The following is a 22965-nucleotide window of genomic DNA, read 5'->3' as shown; positions in this document are numbered from 1 at the left end:
ATCTGGCCTAGAGCAAGAGTGAGGGTTTGGTGCTAGCGAGCTCCACTCTCAACAGCAGTGAGGCCATGGACAGCCACTGGGCCAGGCGCTTGGAAGGACAAATTCTTTGGGGAAGGTCCACTCTCATCTGGCCTCCCCTCTTCCTGAATAACAAGTAATGACCACTTCAAAAGTCAGTGTGGGGAGAGTTGGCGATGTGTCGCTCAATACACCAAGATAAGAAGACAGTGTACCAGTAAGGTATTTCCTGAATACCAGAAGCTTCTTCCACTCCATAGCTGGCCATTTAATCACGGGAAGCTGATTGTCTAGTAGGTTTATTTCTAGAATTAAAGTGCTCCAACCTACACTCCCAGGTCACAAAGCAGTTTCTGGGGATTTCTAAATTCTTAGGGAAAACAGAGAAAAGCAAGTGGGAGTGTGACATTCCAGGCTCTGAGTGTAATTACTTTCCACACAACTAGGCAAAAGAATTGGGAACATTTTCATATTCAAATTCATTTACTTTTGACTCAGTTATTGTTCTAAAGAAGCCTGGGAGAGTAAGATAAGGGGCGAATGGTCCCAGTGTTTGAATACCAAGCCCGACCCAAGAATTGGGAGTAATTATGTAATAAAACAACTTACAGATTTCAACATTTCCTCAAACATTATCCGATTTGATTATCACAATACTCTGAGATAAGCAGACAGGCACTCTCTCTTTGTTGAACAGAGAAGGACAGAAATTACAGGCATTGCTCGGTGTGTGGGGTTGGCTGATTCTCCTGCTACCCACTTGGAACTCTCTTCCTTTCCCTTAACTCTTTTGTTTCTCTTACCACTTGTCTGATCATGTGTTCTCATTCTCATTTGCCACGGTATCTTCCTCTACGCGGAATTTAAATGGTTCAATTCCTTTTAAAGTCTCAATGTGAGGTCCTACTCTCACCTCACACTGTATCCCTATGGTCCTGTCTGTACCAGTGTTTTCAATTGCCATCTATATCCCAACGATGGCCAGTTGTGACCTCCTTCCTAGCCCTTTCCTCCAGATTTGTGTGTCAAGACCTATTTTGGAACCTCCACTTGGAAATCTCAAAGGCACCTCAAACCTAGGCTGAACTGGGCATAAGATGTGCTTTAATACTGCTACAAAACGACTTGCTCTTCCGTGGATTTCTGTCTCGGAGAATGGCAACATCATCATCAGTCACACGGACCAGAAAGAAGCCTGAGGATCATCTTTGACTCCCTCCACTCCTCCCACCCAACCCATCAAGTTCTGTTGATTTTGTCTTTTAAATGCCTTATGCAACCACTTCCTTTCCTCTTCACCACCACCGGGGAGGGGCACATGTTTCCTGTCCAGGCTCTGAACAGCCTTCCCACCTGGTGTTTCTGTGAGGCATCTGCTCCGCCCACTCTGATCTCTACAATGCAGCCAGATCTTTCTTCTTTCCTTTTTAATGCATGTCTCTTCAGATAATCTCCTACTTAATCCCTTGTACAACCTTATTGTTCTCAGATTAAGTATCTGAAGAGAGACTACAAAACCTTGCATAATCTGTACCCCGCCCATCTCCCCAGGCACATTCAAAAGCTTGGTGCAGCAATTCAAAGTGGCTGTGCTTCCTTCTATCCCAGCCCTTCAGACCCATAGTCCTCTCCTTGGAAAATTGTCCCTCTTTTTGCTTCTACTTCTTTTATCAGATCTTAACTCAACTGTTATTTCTTCAAAGAAGCCTTCCCTGACCATCAAGTTAGGTCATGTCCCTGGGATGTTATACATTCACACATGTCCTACACATGATTTTTAAAAGTACTTAGTGCACTTGCATTTACATATTTATTTGTGTGCATTTAGTTAATCAGTTTTCTCTCCAGGTACCAAACCATTGCAATCCCAGCATCTAACGTAGTACATGGCATATGGGAAATGTTCAATAAAGATGAGAGTGAACAGTGGGTCCAGAACAAACCCAACTGGTTTCTGATTCTCAATGCAATGGCCTTTTCAATACAGTATACCGCATTATTTGGTGATGGTCTAATATGCTTTAAAAAATATAAAATTGGTAACTAGAAATAATTGATATATAAGCAGTATGTCTTACTGTTTAGTGGCAATGAAAGAAAATATTTTTCTGTTTAATTTGTCTGCAACTGATCATCAGGCTCCTTTCTTTTGCTGACTTCCTCATTTTTGCTCATGGAACTACAATGTTACCAGTCTCTCAGCTTCAAACCTTGGGTTTCTTCCGAACTGTACTCTCCCCTCCATCCTCGTATCCAATTATCCATGCATCATTACTTTTCCTTAGCACTTATGATAGTGTTTCCCAGGTACATCCTCAGCTTCTTAATTATTTCATTTGCTTGCCCTTGGCAATCTCATTTACTGCTCTGGCTTTGACCAATTGCTGAAGATGACCAATTCTCTATCACCAAGATCTTACATCTTCGCGGGCTCCACGTTCCTGTTTCTAACTGCATTCTAAACGTCTCCAGCTGTCCTGGCATTTCAGACCCAGTGTGCCCCAAAGGAACCTCAGCACCTTCCTTACAAAGCCTGCTGCTTCTCTGGTCTTTCCCATCTTGGACAGCGCCATGGTGATCTACTAGGTGCCCAAACCAAAAGCTCTGACGCCTCCTCTCCTCATCCAGTTGATCGTTAGCTCCTGTACATTCTCTCAAATCATTCTCAGAGCCATCTCTTCCTCCCCAGGCTCACTGCCACTGCTCTGATGCAGGCTCTCAGAGATTCCTGACCCTTCCAGCTCCAAGGTCTTCTCCCGCCCTGGTCTCTCCCGTCACTCAATGCTGCAGATCATCTCTCTAGACCACAGAGCTGATATTACCTTCTGACCTCTTTAAGGTTTTCAGTGCCCCTCTCCCAGGGTCTAGAAGCCAAAGCCCAAACTTCCCTGTTTTAAAGATCTTCCTACTCTATTTTTCCATCTTATCTCGTGACACTTTTTGTCCCCCAGAATATAATCTGTAGTCCAGCTACGCCAAGGGGCTCACCCTTCCTCAACTAGACCTGGCTCTTTGATAACTCTGTGCCTTCCCTTCTATTGTTCCTTCTGGCTGGAAACTCTCCCTCTTCTGCCCGAAAATTTCTTTCAATGTCTTGTTAAAATGTCACCTTTCCTGTGTTGCTATTCTTTAGTGCTCCAGACCTGGCTATTTTATCTTACTGTGATCTTATTGCATTATCACAGGGTGTTGATACATTTGACCAGAACTTGACCATTTTCTACCTTGAATACCTACTACTGAGTCAATGTCTGTAAATGCATGTATGTATGAATAAATAGATACATAGATAGACAATACATATATAATACTGTGTACAATTTAAAACAATATATAAATGCCAAGTATGTAGATGATGATCATGTCTGATAGCAGTCTGGATGTGATTGTGCTAACTGGGCAGGCAATCATAGATCTTGGATATTTCAGAGTAGGCATAATGGCCATAATTCGTGAGGCTTCAGTATTTTAGATGGAGTAAACGCAGATTTAATCTTAAATCTAAATCTAGTAAAATAAACTAGATATTTCTAGTGAATGTTTACACTTACTATTTCTTTTCAAGGGAGCTGAGTGCAAAGAAATATCCTAGTTATTTGAGCTTGAGCTTTTCAGTTGTTTAGATTTTGGATTAATCAGTTTGTTGAGGTGAAACTATTTGATGATAAACCCTATTCAGGGGTCAAGCTGCTTAGAGTGAAACTTGGACAGGGGAATGAACTGAATTTATACCTGCAAATTTATCTTTATTTCGGTCTTTGCAGGGTGTCATATGTGGAAATCTTTTAGTGAATTGTACCTAAAGATTACTTATTTGATGATCAAAAGTTGCACACTTAAAATTGTTGCTTACCTTTATTTGGGTGTATCCCCTTAGCAATTCTACTTGTTTACTTTTTCACAATATGTATAGTTCTATTTAATTTAACTCCTTCTCTCTCCATTTCTCATAGGTAGGTGGGCACTTGGCTGCCAGGGGCTGGAAGGACAGGAGGTGAAGTGACTTGCTCAGGCCACCAAGCACACTAAGAAGCTGTGCCGGGCTCAGAGCCTTATTTGGCTGGGATTCCTGTCTGCTGTTTAATTCACTGATCTACGTTCCTTTCTGCCCCACCATGCCTTATTCAATATTTTGAAATCATAAACTTTAATGAGCCACCTAAACGCCTTTGAACTTATTCAGGCAAGGTGAGTGACTAGTTAATTACTGGTCCAGAGTTGCAGTTAATTATTACACCAATTTCACACAGCTGGGTGCCCCACGGTTTTATTGTGTTTTTCCATGCTGCCATTAACAAAATTAACTCTTAGGAATGAATAGTAATTATTTTAGGCAAATAGACAAATTAGGGTCATTTTCATACTCTTGGTAATTTTATAGCGAAAGGTGCCTATCAACTCAGCTATGTTTGGCATTCTCTGCGCAATTAACAGTTTGTTTCTTAGTGACTTCTACTTCACTAGTCTGATGTAATAGTTAACGTTGGATAGAGTAATTTCCATTACTTTGGCTTTTAAAATCAAACCTATCAAAGATTCTAAAGTTGACTGATTTAGTAATGTATAATATTTCATCCAAATATAAGACCTGGCAATTGTCAAATTTCTTTTCAAAAATGCTTTCAAGAAACTATCCTAAAACTCATTTACCCAAAGTTACCTGTTCAATAACATCAACCATTCAGTCCTTTAATCACTAAAGGCTCTTAAGATTTTTTTAAAGTAAAATATTAAAACCATCTTTAAACTTTGCTCTATAACGTAGAGTAATTTCATAGTAAAAATATTAGTTACTTGAGGAAGAAGTAATATTAGTCTTTGCTCTGTTAAATTGCTACTGCCTAAAAATAAATGATTAAAAAATATTTAAAATCAGAAAGATCTAAGATTGGGATTATTTAGGAAAAGTGAAAATAGGTTTAGATTTGTTTAAGTTTGTAAAGATATCAGCATAACATGATCATGTTATTACTAAAATTACCTTTGATCTCAAGATGAAATGAAATATTTACTACTAAAAAATTAAGGAATGTATAGAGTATTTATAAAGAGTTTCATAGAAAAATGACTTAAGTAAATGTTTTAGAGTTTAAAGAAACTATGGTTACATAGAACATTGGCTTATGTGTAAGAATTCACCCTAGCCACATTCAAGTAATTGGATAATTGTTTTGCCACCCCCAGCTGACTAGCAGAAGCTAGAAATAGCACAGCATTCTGAATACCAATGAGAATCTTTAAGATGTTCCATGAATCAGATAGGTGTGGTTCCACTTCTAGTTGCGAATTGATGACATGGAAGAAAAAGATTTGAAGAAACTGGTCAAAGACTCACATCATCTGCTTGCATTTAAGACTTTCACATTTGCATGATAAGAAAACTTCTAAGAATAACTTAACGGGTATCTCTTTTTCTCATCATGGAACAAAGGTGATGCATCTCCTTTCACCCTACTCTTGTATTTGTCTTCAGCAGCTGCAAAAATAGCACCTTGTCCGTTGCAATGCCTATCATTACCAGATGCATAGCTTCCAGAATCAATGAAAGAGAATCTGCATGGGCAGATCAGGTCCAGCAAAGTGGGAAGAAGAAAGGATGATTCACAAAACATATAGGAAAATCCACTCTCCCCTCCTGCATTGTTTAAAAGTACTAGAGCATCTCTAATCAATAGTAAATGGGGAACTAGTAAAAAAAAGTTTATAAGACAAAATAATTGAGGAAATATTTTTTAACTTGGAAAATTATGGAAAAATGATAGATCCTCTTGATAAGTCCATAGTATGATACATTTGTCGATGGCATTAGAGATCCAAAGGCCAGGGCTCAGTGTAATACACGTGACTGTGTACCAATTTTGATGAGTATCGTAGCCGTCTGAGAGGCCAGCCCATTGGATTGGAAGGACCTAGCAGCAGTCGGTTTGGATAAATGTACAAAGGGCTGTCACCACTTGCAAGACTTATTTGGTTTGGAAGAAAATAATTTATACTTTCCATTTTTACCACACACACACACACACACACACACCTACCCACTCACATACCACACACATTCACTAAGAGATGCGAATTCCTGCAACTCTTCCAATGTCTCCATGCATTCGACAGATAGCAGTGATAGGAATCCTAGGACCAAGGGCCATTTCTGTGACTACTTACTACATTTTTCAAAGCTTAATTTGGGAAGACGAAAATGTCCTCTCAGACCAGAAGTTCCTAAGTGACTCATAGTTGAAATGCTTTTCACTAAAATGATACATCACTTTGGCGCCGTATCACCAGTTTAGCTCTGGGATATTCTGCTCTGAATTCAGCTTAGAAAATTAACTTAAAAGTGCTTGCTGGAATATGGTGGCCAAATTTTACAGACCCAGTAAAGGTATTCTTGGTTTAGCCAATGTAACTGCAATAAAAATGAAATTTATGAACCATATATTTCAGAACCAACTATATATGACTGTTATTCTCATTTACTCTAACATGTATTCTATCTGTAAATGACCATAAATTATCAAATTATTATAAAATGTAATTTATAGATTACTTGATGAGTAATTAACATTCCACACTTAGAAAAATTCGTGTCCACATTATGTTAATTGAGATTAAGACAATAGTAAGAAACTTCAGTAGAAAACAAACTGGAGACAACATGGAGATATTGTCTGGAAAGTTCCAGGGAGGAAGACTACTGAGAATGTCACAAAGGTTCTCTCTAGCACTTGCACAGGCAGATTATAACCACACAGCACTTATAAGAAGTGAGGTCTAAATTTAAATAAGCCCAAGGAAATTCTAGTACAGATTCTAAAGATATCGACTCAGGTATAGATGTTTACACACTTATCCCAAACAAATGTATTTTCTCTGTCTTATCCTCAGTAACAGGTAAAGACCACAGTTCATTTATATTAACTTTATATACATTAAAATGGCCTTATTAATTTCCTTCTTAGGCTACTCTTCTCTTTACTTGTAAAGGTTATCAAGGAAAAGCTTCTATTTCTTGAAGAAAGATTTAAATACACAATCTCATATGCTCATGCTGTTTCTATACTGGTCAAAATACCTCTTTTAAAAAATCACAGCATTTTCTTGGAAGGAAGCTATCTTTTTTGGCTTATAGACCACTAACCTTTTCAGAGGTATTTCTCTACTGTTCAGGAATATCTTTACATTTTTGTTCAGCTTAACTTTGTGTAACGTGATATAATGTTTGGTTAGAATACAGTAATTCTGCATAAAATGGGCAAGATACAGAGTAAAAATACTCTACTTAAAATATAATACACACTGCCCCCAATATGTTCTTTTCCCCAATTGAAAGCATTTCTTAGTTCACATTGTAAACAAATGACACTGTGAAGTAAAATTTCTTTTTTTCTTTCTCTTTAAATTTGAAAACACATAATGGCAATGGATTTTTGTTTATTGCCCCAACTTTCCCTGAAATCCAAAATTCTCTCGGTAACATCTGCTATCTGTGTTTTGCTAGACAGACATGCTGTAAATAACCACATGTCGTGATGTTAATAAAGAAACCAATGATCCTGTATAGAGTCATTTCAAAAACAAACAAACAATAGGTCTTTCACACTTAATTTGTTAATTCTATGAAGATGGTTAGTTTCCTTTGAGGAAACACTGAACTGGGTAATCACAATCTCTAAAAGGGACACATTACGTTTTGCTTAGGAAATGTTTTAATAATTTTGCATAGATATGCTCCTTTTAAAATCTGTATTTTATTTTTGTGGAAAACGATCAGTCTACATACTTTTCTTTCACTCTAAACAGTGATAATCAAGACAGCCAAAAGTGAGTCAATTTTTCAAAATACTTGAAGATATTCAGGGGTAAAAGAATCAGTTCAAATGAGGGAAGACTGAGCTATTACTTAAAATATGTTTAATTAAAAACAAAATTATGTCTCCACCTTGTCCCCACCCACTGCCAAGTACAATGCCCCCTTCCTTGAAGTGTTAAATTATGGAAGCCCCTCAGGCTCCTCCTTGTCCCCCAGCACCTCTTATTTATACTAAAGTTCCCTGTTTTCATACACACACACACACACACACACATACAAATTTAAGAGTTTAAAACGAAACTAATGTAAAAACCTCATAAGTAATTCATTAATTTGAGTGCTTATGATATGATATCATGAAGGCAAAAAGTAATGAATTAAAATAATTTAATTGTTTAAAAATTCATGATGAATTAAAAGAATACTGTCTCCCTAATAAAAATTAAAAAAAAAACATTAACTTCAATTTCAAGGCAAAAAATGAACTTGTTTTCTCTACTTGGGAGTTTCCATGCCTATTTCAGTACGTGGCTGGCTGGATGTGGGTCTTAACATTTGTGGATGTTCATCATTTATCTCAAATAAATGGAAATAGAAACAATGATGCTTAAAAAGACACATACACCAGGTCCCTTTGGATTTAGGAACCCTTTTAAGAGTGAATCTCTGTGACTGGATCATCTGCTTATTCAAAAGAATGACCAGGAATAATATAATTTTACTGAGTGAGTATCATGGGCCAGGCATTTTGTCAGGCACTTCATAAATAGTATCTCCACTCAGCATGACCATGCTGAACTTAGTGTTATTATTGCTAGGTTGAACCATATGGAATTATCACTTTTTTAGGTAAAAAAGGGTTAGGTATTGACATACTATTATCCCTGCTGTACATATGATTCAGAGCAGTTTATATGAGCAGTCAGATTGCATATCCAATAAAGAGCTGAGCTGGAATTCAAACCTAGGATGTTTGACACCTACATACACGTTCCATCCAAATAGGAAAGAAGATCCTATGACTTACCGCTATGGTTTGAATCTGTCTCTCCAAAATTCATATGTTGGAACCTAATTTCAAAGGTCATGGTATTGAAGAGGTGAAGCCCTAGAGAGGTTATTAGGCCATGAGGGCTTTGCTTGAGGTGACTTCTAGTCCCTTCCATCGCTTCTGCCAAGTGAGGACACAGCAGAGGCAAAGCCTTCACCAGACACCAAATCTGTTGGCACCTAGATCTTGGATTTCTCGGCTTCCAGAACCATGAGGAACAGATTTCCATTATTTATAAATTATCCAGTCTAAGGTATTATGTTATAGCAGCAGAAATGGACTAAGGGACTTACTTTTAAAATTTTCCTTTTCTGTGTGTTTAACCTCTAAATTACAAGGGGGCAAATCATAGGGACAGAAACCTATGCAGATAAGAAGTTGTGATGTGAGCACAACTTCTAGAGAATTCTGATTGTTTAGTGGCTGCTAGAAGACGGAAGGTTGCTATCCACCATGCTTCCTTCCTCTATCAATTAAGTATTTGTTATTCCTACTATGGCCCAACTGTTCTAGATACTACGGATATAGCCATGGACAAAACAGACAAAAATCTCTGCCCTGAAGAAACTTACATTCCAGTAGGGAGAAAAGGGACAGTAAGCAAATAAGGAAAGTAAATATTTGAGCTAATGATAAATACCAAGAGAAAAGAAAACAGGAGAATGAATTTTGAAGGGTTGTAATATAAAATAGAGTTGTCAAGAAAGATCTCACTGAGAGGGTAACTTTAGATAACATTTGATCAGAGACTAAGAAAAAGAAGAGGCAGAAAGTCGCATGGAAACCCATGTCAGGACATACCAGGCAGGGAATAGTAAATGTAAGAACACTGAGGCAGGAACCTACTTGATACATTTCAGGAAGAGTGTTCCTGAAGCATGTATATTAGGAGACGAAGTCAGGTGGTAACAGGAGGCATGTCTGGAGGGGCCTCTGATCATGGAGGACCTTTTAATGGGTTATAATGGATTTGGCAGCTGCTGGTGAATACAGAGAAAAAGCAGTACATGCTCTGACTACCACTGTGTGGAGTGTAGACTATAAGTAGAAGCAGGTCAACTGGCTAAGAAGCTGTATCAATAATGTAGGCAAAAGATGATGATATTTTGCACCATAGTGATGGCAGTGGAATTAGTGAGCAGCAGTCAACCCCTCCCCCCCAAAAAAATGTGTGTATGTTGAAGAATAAAGCAGTAGGATTTTCTGATAGACTGGATATAGGATATAAGCAAAATTGAGGAGAACAAGAACACTTAAAGATGATGATCCAGGAGTGTTAAAGGAACTAGAATATAACATAGTCATGTCAAATTCAGTTTTCATAGATGCATTTGAATGCAAACATATGAAAAAGATTGAGATATAATATACAGGAGTAAAGCAATTAGATCAGAACATCACAGACCGCAGTGATAGTAAAGTGGAGGTGAGGAGAATTAAAGGCGAACTGTTCTTTGGAAGTATTAGTATGTACTGACATTTTAAAAACATAATTTAATCCATAAATTAGGTGACATAAAATAGTTTTATAAAGAGTTCTTATATTTGTTTTTAATGAAAACACAATTGAATACTTTGGGAATTTTCAAACCTCAGTATACTTTTAAAATTTTCTGTTCTAATCTAAAGAGACCAAATCAACTATATGAAAGTATTTGCATAATGCAAAAGTTTCGTTTGGGTAGTGAAGTGCCCACATATATGTAATCAGTGGGATAATATGGCTTCAGTTAATTGTACAACAGTCAAATAAGTCACAGAAATCCCAATAACTCAATCAGTGTTCTTGTACCAACCAGGGTACTTATATTTATGCTACAGATTGGCAAAATCTGCTCAACCACATTGATCAAGGAAAAATGTTACCCTGTTCCATATCAAAAGAGGAAGGCAAGATAGACTACCTAATTCACAGTGTTTTAAGGACAAGACACTGTATTCATGTAGCCTGGAAGAAACTTTCCTTAATATAAATAAAATGTTAGTTAATGCAATGGGGAAATGCACCAGCAACATAATTTCGTTAAAGAGGATACTATACTGAGGGAAAGATTAGTTTATTTTTTAGCCTCTGTCTATTCTTTCATATCCAGTAAATAGTAGGTATTCAGTAATTTTTTTTTTTTAAATGAATGAATCCAGGTATTTCAATTAGAGGTCTCTTTGTTAGGAATTACATGTGTTACATTCTCCTCTGAAATTTTCTATATTTGTTCACCTGTGACTGTAGGTGTATCTTTATTGTTATTTTCTAATGCACACGTTATTTCTTGTTTTAGTATCACCTCTAAACTAGCCAGAAACAAGGAACTGGAAGAAAGAAGACAACCCACATTGTAGCTACTAGAAGGAAAATTTAACTTTTTTCTCCAGATGCATGAGTTTTGGAAATGAGAGTAGAATAAAAATGATTTAGGGCAGTTATTGTCTTAGCAACCCCAAGGTCTAATATTAGGCTGGGTCCTTTGAGACTAAGTAACATGTAGGGAACAAGCCTTAAAGGGAAAACAATAAAAGATCAAAACCAAAAGCAGAAATCTACCAGGAGAACTGATGTGGGAAGTGAAAAGAAAAATCCCAATTTTTATTTAAATGAGAAAAGGGAATCTATGAGAAGATCTGTTTTCCATTTAAACAATAATTGGCTTAGTTAAGTAAATAGAGTCACTCTATTGATATTTTATGCAGAATCTGAATTGTGTGTTAGGTGGGGAAGTTACTGAGAGACTTATGATGTCTCTGGGGCATTTTGAAACAAAAAATTTAATTGCAGACTTGTCTAAACTTATACTTGTTACTGAAAAAGGTAAGATCTATCCCTAGATACCCATTCTGTCCAAGCTTTCCTCCCTCACCCACTCCCATCCTGGGTCCTGGTCCTGATGTGATATTCACTAGCCCCATTTCCTCTATCCAGGCACGGAATTTAGTGACCTGACATCTAATTTCTGATGAGCAATTAAAGGTCATTTATCCATTTCTTTTACAGACTAATAAACCAGGAATAGCTTTAAAATTTCTCTGTATCCTGTCAGAATAAGAGCATCAATCCTAATGCCTGGCAACGTGCTTGGTTTTCTTTGAAAGGAAGCCAGGAGGTCTCATGTCATTCCAGATCGCTGCTTGTCATAGAGCTGCAACGGCCTGAGTCCCCTCTCTGTTGTATTGCTTGATTTTACAAGTTTGCTGTACAGATGAAATGAGGCGGAAAAGAAACAAACAAACAAACAAAAAAATAGCCCTGAACCCTACTTTTAATGGTTTAATGATCTGTATCTTTGAGCTATTAAATCAACTCGAGCTCCTTGGTATGGCTCAATGTCCTTAGGCCTAGCACCTTCCTCCTCTCAGCCTGCACCTGCTACCACTCTGACTTGCACGTCACTCTTCTGTAACATCCCAAGATGCTGGCAGAGCTTCAGTTCCATGCTTTGGTTCTGTGCCTTCTACCTGGAATGCGTTTCTCCTCTGTCATCTTCTTTATCTGGTTAATAGCTCCTAATCCTTTTGAATTAAGCTCATGAGTCACCTGTTTGAGGAGTACCGTGTTTCCCCAAAAAACACCCATAAAATAAGCCCTAGCAGGATTTCTAAGCATTTGCACAATAGAAGCCCTGCCCTGAAAATAAGACCTAGTGATCACCTTGGCTACGCAGCGCATCTGCACAACCCATGCATTTGTAGAGGAGCGGTCAAGAAGATGAGCAGCCCTTCTCATCTGCCCCATGAGAGCTCTATTGCTCGACTTGAGAGATTGGGGCCAATGGTTCTAAAGGAAATAAAGTCGCAAGAAATTCAGGATGGAATTCGGGGTTTGGAGAGTTATGATGATGTTCCAGAAGAAGATGACTTAACTCTATTTGAATCAATGTAGACTGTTGTACCGTACTTAAAAAAATAATACATCCCCTGAAAATAAGCCGTAGGGTGTCTTCTTGAGGAAAAATAAATATAAGACCCTGTCTTATTTTCGGGGAAACACGGTACCTCCAGGACGACCCCAGTCTGAATGAGTGCTCTGCTTTTGTGCTCTCATAATGTTTTAATGCTAAGATGCACTGACTAGGAGAGTGTACAATCAGCAGCTTGCGAGGACCTTGAACGTGGCAATTCCACTGCATTCGTCTTTGTATACCCAGTGACTAATGTAGACCTGGCATCAGATAGCAGTAATAACTGCTAAAACTTAATTTTTTAAAAAAGCTACTATGTGCTTAACACTGTGAAAAGCACTTTACATACATTGTCTCTTTTAATTCTCAACATGTGAAAGTTGTAAATAATGCTATCAACTCCATTTTACAGATGGAGAAATTGAGGTTCAGGGACTTTAAGTAGTTCTGCTAAGCTCTCATGGTAGGTGATGGAGCTAAGATTGAAATCGGTAACATTTAAATCAAGTTCCTCACCAATGAAAGAGATACTGAACTTTCTCAAAGTAGATGAGCTTTCTAGAAACTCAATTTTCAGAAGAAAATCACAAAAAAAAGAAACTAAGTAGTTCCTCTTTTAATCTTTTCTCACCTGAAAACTATTCTTAGGAAAGCTCAATGATTCATTCTTAATATATTACAGAACTTTGGAAAGGAAAACTCCCAGCACAGATATGGGCAGAAAACGTGCCACTAACTCTGTCTAAGACGTGCATTATATTGTTACCTTATGGCCCAAAACACCTCAAATGCAAGAATTTTAAGCCTGTATCCACAACACCTTTATGTTTTCGTTTTACCCAACCTTTGTTTCCCAATACTGCACTTACATCATAGCCAGTGCTGTTCAATTGATTGCTTGTATAGAGATTCCAAACTTGGAAATGTTAGGAAAGCTGCCTTGTTGAGTTTCCCTTTCTGGGCTGTACACGCTACTGTAGTTTACTCAAGTGTTACTGATCATAATTCACTCTCTATTCATTTATACAGTCCAGAATACAGTCCCCATAGTCTATTTAGAATCAATCTATTTGCAAATCTCTTATCCATCCGTTTGTCTCTTTGTTTTGGAACATTATCATGCAGAATCATCTTTGTCGTTTCTAGATTTGTTTCATGAGCACAAGAAACGTGGCTAGGGTCTAGGTAGTATACCATACATCGTCAGTGCCCACAAAACATTTATTGTACTAAGATTAATTTTTTAACTACTTTAGACTTAATTTCTCCTGAGCGAGTCAAAGGTATTATAGCAGAAATCTACAGCAGAAAAAAAAAAAAATGAGGGCCATTTCACCTACAAGAATCATGATACAGACATATAACTTTACATAACCGATAGGTAGATAATAATACAAACTCAGCAAAGGAGATAGCATTTTATCCATGTAATTATTTTATTTTAATAAATAATTTCAGAATTATATAAAATTCATAGTTAATGAATACATAGAAAATAATTAGAATTTAACTTCTGCATAGAAATAAATGGGGTCAAATTAATTTAATTTTAGATATTAAAGTAATTTTTGTATAGAAACTTAAAAACATGGAATATGGCCCTTTAATGATTCTTACTGGAATGTGTTTAAAGTACTATTTTACAGTTCATTAGTGCTATTGATTACATTTTGGATACAGAGGTTAGTGGACACCATTTCTTTTCCAATTCTAAAAATATTCTCTAAACCCATAGCAACTTATTCCCTTTTTCAACTCTGACTTAAATGTCTTTCTATGATTATTTGAATAGTTTATATTATTAACATCTATATGATTTTATAGTACATACTATCTTATAATGTATAATGGTAGATATTTTTAAAAATATTATAAGACCTCATAACAGTCTATTAATAGTATTGCATCAAAGTGGGGCAGGAAAAAGCTTACAAGTCTATACTATTGATTTCAATACCTAAATTCTGCTGTTATGAGGACACCTGAGCCATAGGGAAGTTATGCAACTTGCTCAAAGCAAGTTGGGTAAAGAAAAGAACTATAAACAATGCATAGATTCTAGGTTCCAATCAGACCCTTGCTTACATTTTATATTTTACATCAGTAAAAAAAGAAAAAGAATTATAAAGCAATAATATGAAAAGATAAAAGAGACAAAGGAAATAAAAAATATTTTAAAAACTTACACATAACTTTAAATTTAGCAGCTTATTAAATTTTTGTTAGGCAATGGGAAAAATAAATATATGACCCAAAACAAGAAAGCTTTATATTCAATATCTATGCAACTACAGTATAATGTAAATTAGATTTGGCCAACTATGAAATTTTTGATAACATAAATTGTGATTTTGATTACTTCTTATATTTTTAACTTCCACATAGAGTAGTATCTATTACTAGCTTGGCAGATTTTTAAACTCCGAATTATTAAAGTAAATTCAAAGTTAAACCCTGAAAGCTAATCAAGAAACTGAAACATTCAGAAACAGATGGAAAGAATCTCATGACACACATGCCTTTAGGATTTATGTAGTATTTTATAAAATAATGCTACATGATTTTTGCTGTTCATATTTCTAAAACTCATTGCAGAGATTTGCCAACTTGCAAGAAAAGCCATTTATAGAATCTTTGAGCTGATAAAGTTTATTAATACAGAGAAGCCTATGTTTTTCTAATGACAAAGTGAGTAGTTAGGTGGTTTTGTTTGTGAGTTTCATTTGTTTTGTGTTGATTCTGGCCCTTACTTTAAAGTGGGGCTGGCAAAAGTTTTGATCCTATATTCTGTCAGTGGGGCTAATTAAGCCTGGGGCTATCATTGATAAACTTAAGATGAAAATTTGGCAAGAAGTAAAGATTACAGAAAAAAGTAGAGTGGCTAGAAGGTAAAACAGAAGGAATGTGAAAAAGAAAAATACAGAGAAAATGAAACCATCTTACATTGGTGATGGAGTGAATTCTGCATCAGTCCTATAAGTTACTGACTCTGATTTAAAAGTAAAACGATCAAAAGGTAGATACACATATGCAATGAGAATTTTTCTAAATAAAGCTCTTTTAAAATCAAAATTTGGATTAGAAACTGGAAAAAACTTATTATACAGTACACTACAGGTCATCTAAGGCATTTTTAATTTAGTGGAATGACATGATTATCAAAAGATCCAGGAGTTTGTTGATGTGCAGATTCTCTGGAAGCAAATGCATGCAGGAAAGGGCCTGAGACAGAGACTGCACGTGGATCTGAAGAAGACCGACACCATTTGATCATCTCCCCCGAGAAACCCTACACAGAATCGAAGGTTTTCACTGATAAAACAGAACGTAAGAATAGCTGAACCTGGGTAATTAGTCATCACACGGTGCACTAATGTGCATATCTGTAAAAGACACAGCTCATTTTCAAGCAATTCTGTAAATTAGCTGAGACCATGATACTCGGTGTCATCCAATGCCAGACCCCATTCAAGCGACAAGGGTGCCAACACCTTTGCCCTTAATGGGGCATTTTTGCAAACATCCTATGCATTTTCGTTGCCACCACCTATTAGTCGTGCAAAGGAAAAAAGAGTTTCAATAAGAATGAAGTCCCCACACACAGTCTCATAGCCATACATTTCTGCTTGTGGTCCAGAGCTCCACTGGGCTAGACCTGCCAGAAGGAAGGAGTGCGGCAGCAAGAGGTCCAAGCAGGTGCTGACTGGTGAGCCGAAGTGAGATGCTGGAAGCAGGATGGTGACAGAGAGATGGGAGCCCAACTCTGACAGGTGTTGCACAACTCTGGGATGCTGGGCAAGAGCGGCAGATGCCACGGACACACCCCCATCCGGAAGGAGTAGGTGACTGAGCCGGCTAGGAGGTGGAGAAGCATTGTGGCACACAGCGACAGGCCCTGCAAACTGTGGCTACGGCCACAAACCAAAGGACAGTCTTCAAATGCATACAGTTCGGAAAGGATCACTGCTGCGTATCATGACTCTAGACACCCCCTCGTCCCTGGAGAGAAGCACAATTGGTACCGTCATCCACTAATTAAAGGCTAATGATGACAGCTGTTTGATAACACCTGAAATTAATGAAGGTAACTGTTTTACTAGAAATGTATAAAAACAGAAAAGACTACTTCAACAATTTTAGGCTTAAACCACCTGTTAGTTCTAATAGGAAAACTTTTGTTGTTATTTTCCTGAGTGTAGAACGGGCTCTTGTTAGCACAGTGCTTCTGTGGTAGTAGCTACGCTTTGTTAAATTCCCATCTGCTTTCAAACTATGAGTATCTCTCCATAACAATGAGTTTTCTGCTGAGCTTCCTAATGTAGCATCAGAGAGAATGCTTGGGTTTTGAACACAAGACAAAATAAGGACGTTGGTCAAGAGGTCAACACGAGGAAGTCAACATGTTGCCTTGGAGAAAGAAGAAAAATGAACTCTAAAAGCTTTTTCAAGACAGGAGTTGTAAAATAATGCAAGTCCCCTTAGGATGACTGCGAGCTTGGGAAGGAAAATGTTGTGTTTACCACTAAATTCTGAAGGTTTTGAAGAAAAAGAAAATAAAAGAGCTTTTTGATTAAAAATGTATTTATCTTGGGTCTTACTAAGTTTTCTTGATAGTTATTGAATTAAATAAGAGAAATGGGCCTACGTTATAGCATAAAAGATTCAGGTAAAGGATACATAAGAGTGTTTTGACTCTGAGGCGCTGAAATCTCCACAGTAAGATTAGTTCACAAAGAGAAATGTGGAGCTCAGGGAGAAAATAGGCGTTTAATAAACATTTGCTGAATATATGAAGAAACTGGGAGAGCCTAGACACGATTCAAAAAAAGTCACACACAGACAGGGGACTCAGAGAGCCACAGTCCATTTTGAACAGAAACTAACAAGCGGAGTCGAAGGAAAACAGATCTCCCAGTCCTGCCTCCCAAGGTGCCCTGGGCTCTCCTGGCTGTGAAGGACATTAACTGACGACTACTTCTGCTTCCCTCCGTCTTCCAGAACAGCTGGCCCGTCTACCTTTTTCCTCTCAGAAGAGGCCAAAAAGGAAAACTCTGCCATTGGTTGAGGTAGTCACATGTTCCTTTGACAGGTTACCAGGACGTGGCAAGCCCCTCCACTCCCACCCTCATGTTTCTTTACAAGGGAGGGGACATAGAAGTTGTCTCTGCGAGGTCAGTCCTTCGGGAGGGAGCTGAGCATGCACTGCATTGGCACGGGAGGCCGGTGATATGGTATTCAAGGGATCATGTACCACCATGAAACAATTTCAGCCCAGGTGCTGTTGTCATACACGCTACCTAGGACACGGCACACGGGAGCCTGCCACGGGAGCACGCCTTTGAGAGCATGTTGCAAAGTGTGGTGTTTCACTCAGATAACAAGGTTGTCTACAGGAAGGAGACGATTGGAAAGCTTGTGTGTGTGTATGGAAGACCACGTGCAGTTTTGGAGCTACGATATGGATTTGTAGAGAAGATAATAGTTGTGGTCAGGTCATATAACTGATAGCTTTGGGAGTTCCTAGATGTTAGATACACAGTTAAATCTGGGTTCTAAAAGAACTGGACAATAAACACATTCTCTACCAAGCTACCCAGAGCCACAGCAAATTCTGAGGTAAAAAGAAGAAAGCATCATCACTCAAATGTAGCATCTTTCTTGAGGACCCTGTACTGATAAATGGGGGAGATTCCCACGCAAACATCAGCAGCATAATAAATACATCAAAAACATTTCAGACAGTTATATGTACCAACTGCATTACAATCAAAATGATGGCCTAGGTGATCTTTCAAAGTGTGTAGTGTTATAGATTTCTGTTATTCAATATTAAAAGGGTTCACCACTAATATTCTGTGAGGGTTTTACAGACAACACAAATGAGGGCTAAGGAGCTAGATCTGCTTCTGTGGCCAGACCCACCCTAGTGAAATTAACCAGAAACTTAAACAATTTGTTCCTTAAATTCAAGGAAATAAACCAAAGCACCTTAGCCTTAATTATCACCTGGACATTTCTTTTGATCTCAATATTGTGCTTAATTTCTATAACATTTGTTGTGTATAAATGCGCCATAATTGTAAAGACAAATACTGTCTCAATTTGTAAATCCCACAGGCAAAAAGTGGGCAAAGGACATAAACAGAAACTTTTCAAAAGAAGAGAGACTAATGGCCAACAAACATATGAAAAAAAGCTCAACATCTCTAATCATCAGGTAAATGCAATGAAACCACAATGAGATATCACTTATCCCAGTGAGAATGGCCTTTAACAAAAAGTCCCCAAACAATAAATGTTGGCACAGATGCAGAGAGATAGGAACACTCATGCACTGCTGGTGGGACTGCAAACTAGTACAACCTCTGTGGAAATCAATGTGGAGATACCTTAAAGAGTTACAAATAGATCTACTATTTGATCCAGCAATCCCATTACTGGGCATCTACCCAAAGGATAAAAAGACATTCTATTAAAAAGACATCTGCACTCCAATGTTCGTAGCAGCACAATTCACAATTGCAAAGATGTGGATACAAACCAAGTGTCCGTCAATACATGAGTGGATTAATAAAATGTGGTATATATATATATATATATATACACCATGGTGTTCTACTTAGCCATAAAAAACAATGGTGATCTAGCACCTCTTGTATTATCCTGGATAGAGCTGGAGCCCATTCTACTAAGTGAAGTATCAGAAGAATGGAAAAACGAGCACCACATGTACTCACCATCAAATTGTATTACCTAACCAACACTTAAGTGCACGTATAGTAGTAACATTCATCCGGTTTCAGGCAGGTGGCAGGGGGGAGGAGGAGATGGGTATATTCACACCTAATGGGTGTGGCGTGCACCATCTGGGGGATGGACTTGCTTGAAGCTCTGACTCGGGTGGGGCAAAGGCAATATATGTAACCTAAATATTTGTACCCCCATAGTATGCTGAAATTTAAAAAAAAAGGAAAATAAAAAGAATCCCTTTATCTAATATGAGTGGTATCTAATGATTTATAAAATTACTTCAGTTCAAATTTTAGCTCAAGGGCAAGAGTAAGATGAACAGACGAACTAAATAAAACCCTTGACACAGCTATTCACCTTTCTACTGTAAAAGATCATGACTGACTACCTCTAGAAGAGTTAGGTCAGTGTGCTTAGTAATATAAATAGAGAGTACACGTTAAAGTGTCAGCTGTTCTAGTCAACCAAAAAGGAAAAGTCAGCAGAGGTGACTAGCAACTTGTGGTCTATAGCCATTTTTATTTCCTAAACTGACCATATATCTCCTTGACTTGAGAATTTTTAGGTTCTTCATTCTGTAACATGAATACAACTTTTTAAGACTATATCTTATTAATGCTACCTATAGAATTAAAGCCCATGGTGATACTATTAGGTAGGTGATCTTTCCAGATTACAGATCATTTCTTCCAATTTACTTTATATTTCTTTTCCTTTAATATTTCTGTTTTAAATGTCCTTACTGTTACCATTCTTTTTTTGCAATGTCTTCTAGACAACTGGCCTGTAGAAATTGTAGTTATGTACACTGAATTAGAAACATAAGAATGCAATTGAAACAAAAGTAACACTTCTAAAATAGCCTGAGGTGGCTGGAAGGAAGAAAGCTGGCTGCAAATGTGCATTGAGTATGTGTGCACAGCAGCACTGAGATGTCATTAGAAATGCTACCAATGACTCACATGTAGCTAAAAGAACTTTGGCAACCAGTGAGTGGACGTCAAGAATATGTTAGACAACTCCAAGAAAATCTAGGATGAAAAAGCTGCCAAATACAGAATCCTGTTGATACTCACTCGAGACCACTGAAAGTTAAAAAAATGTTATTTTTATACCACATCCTTGAATACAAATTGTTTTCTCGACAGGTTTTATTAATGTACCCAATGTTTATACATTTTATATTACTTTTTGGCTCATATATTTACAATTTGTTATGTTCTCGAACTGTCATTACTAGTTGTCATTACCACAACATGCTTGAATATACTACCATGTAGTCTATAGTTTGAAATACATAAAAGAATATGTAAAAAAAGTTGACAAAATCAATACATATTATTGAAATAATTATGTGCTTATAAAAATGAAATTATTTTTGTGTTTTAGGATAGGCCTACTTCTTAAAACCATTATTTATTTGAGACAAATATATATATTTTTTATATATATATGGAGTTAGGATCTGAGTTAGGATTTTCCATTTCTAGTTAAATCATACCTTTCACATCTTCATCCTCAATTGTTGTATTTGAACTCTCAGTTGACTCCTGTTGAGAAGAATACATATTTTTAAGTTGCACACCACGAATAGCATAATTTCTTCTTTAAAAAATTGGCTTGTGATATAGGTATCATGCAAAATTCTTCAGCAGGCCGGGTGCATATGCTGACATGCAAATGGACAAATACATTATGTGGTTTTGAACACAAATAAAATGTCAAATGCTGCAAACAATTCACAAAGGGAGTACTCTGGTTGCCTAACCTCTGAAGCAGTATAAATTTAGAAGCAGTGGAAGTATGCAGTTTATATGAAGAACTGTGTAAGGATGTGCTGGTATTATAGTGCCCCGTAAGGTATGTGGGTCTATGAGCAATTGAATACATTAGTCAAATGAATTCTAATCTTAAAATTGGACAATTTTTATTTCTAATTAATTAATCAACAAATAGTATCTTCTCTGTGCCAGGCACTATGTCAAGTACAGAATTTGAAGCATATCTGCTTTACTCCTTTATAGGGAGAGAAAGCGTTTCATTGCATCATTCGTAAAGAGGCTAAGGGTATTAAGCTGAGATATGATGAAAGTACTTTTAAAAGGAATTTTCATTTTTGTCATCAGCACAATAAAATTATAATGAATAATTTACTTTCAAGGACTGTTAGATTTTTTTTCATTCTTTTCCAAATTAGGAACTGGCTGCCATTGGTAAGAAACCTGCTTTCATAAGGAGAAGACAAAGATTTTTCTTTGTAAAACTACAAATTAAGTTGAAGATTAATAAACACACTTAAAAGTACACTGTAACTGCCAGTATTAAGATACATTTCTTAAAATGATGTGATAAATATTTCCATTAATAATGTACTAAGTAAATATTTTCTAGCAAAGAAATTTTACAATATTCATAAGAAAGATACAATTTTCTACTTAGAATGATTAAAGGCTAGGGCCAAAAAAAAAAAAAAATGGAAACGAACTTCTAGTTAATAGCTATATGCTCAGTAACAAAGTCAGGGTCCTTTTAGAGATTCAATATTTTAAAAAGTGATCAATTTCAATAACTATCATATATGTTATTTAAACCAAAGGGACAAACTATAATTAAAGATATATCCAGAGTCTCCATGCACACAAAACCAAAGAAAAGTCTTCATGCGTTTCTTAATGTGACCTAGTATTCAAATTTAAACTCCAAATGAAGGTAAATCCATGCATTGTAAAAATAAACTAAATTATGTAAGCAAGAAATATCATGCAGCAACTCTTACACATGATATATATACTTAGGACTATTGCAGTAGCCACTCCAGCAGTTATACTTGGTCTTTCATTTGGTAATGCTATTGAAAAATTGTTCTCATATGTGATGACCCTGGCTCCCTCAGTCTTTTTATGGAGCTAGAACATTTTTGGTGTCATGACTATAAAATAAATCTCATATATGAAAATATTTCATTTTTTTTACTTAAATGATTTTAATATTGTTCAACTAAATGTTCAACCAGAGAGGAAGTGTGTGTTCTAAGTCTTAAAAACTGTTGACGTGAGTATAGATGACGATACTTAATATTTGAAAAAAGTATAAAGAAATATTTTTTCCTCCCTTTAGAGATAAAATAATGTATGGAAAGTAATAAACTGGAAACATGAAATACATTCAGAAAATATCTCCTTTCATCCTTTAGACATGTATTTAAGTGCTGTTAATTTAGTTAACATGCTGTGCAAATAATTTATAATGTATAGAAAACATTAGTCTTCTTGCAGTGTAAGTAGTTAAAATGTCTGTTACTGAAATGTATATAACTCAATGACACACATATTTCACAAGAAGTGAAACTCCCTGATTCTCCTCAAATTCATGCCAAACAACAGCAGCATTGACACCAACACCAACATCATCATAACGGGGGATTAAAAACAAAAAATAAGAAA

The 22965-nt window shown here is 36.8% G+C and overlaps 1 protein-coding gene across 22 annotated transcripts in view; it reads right to left on the bottom strand.

Moving 5' to 3' along the window:
* CAMK2D (calcium/calmodulin dependent protein kinase II delta) overlaps positions 1 to 22965 on the bottom strand; it is a 258154-nt gene that overhangs the window by 16665 nt on the left and 218524 nt on the right. For all 22 annotated transcript variants that reach the window (XM_012779780.3, XM_075998252.1, XM_020284494.2 and 19 more), the window contains one exon: positions 21024 to 21072. In XM_012779780.3, coding sequence (XP_012635234.1) covers positions 21024 to 21072 — 49 coding nt within the window. The remainder of the gene's footprint in view (positions 1 to 21023; positions 21073 to 22965) is intronic.

The sequence above is a fragment of the Microcebus murinus genome, chromosome 27, assembly GCF_040939455.1.
Source record: "Microcebus murinus isolate Inina chromosome 27, M.murinus_Inina_mat1.0, whole genome shotgun sequence".
Lineage (NCBI taxonomy): Eukaryota > Metazoa > Chordata > Mammalia > Primates > Cheirogaleidae > Microcebus > Microcebus murinus.
The sequence above is the reverse complement of the archived record's forward strand: the minus strand, read 5'-3'. Positions and strand labels throughout refer to the sequence as shown.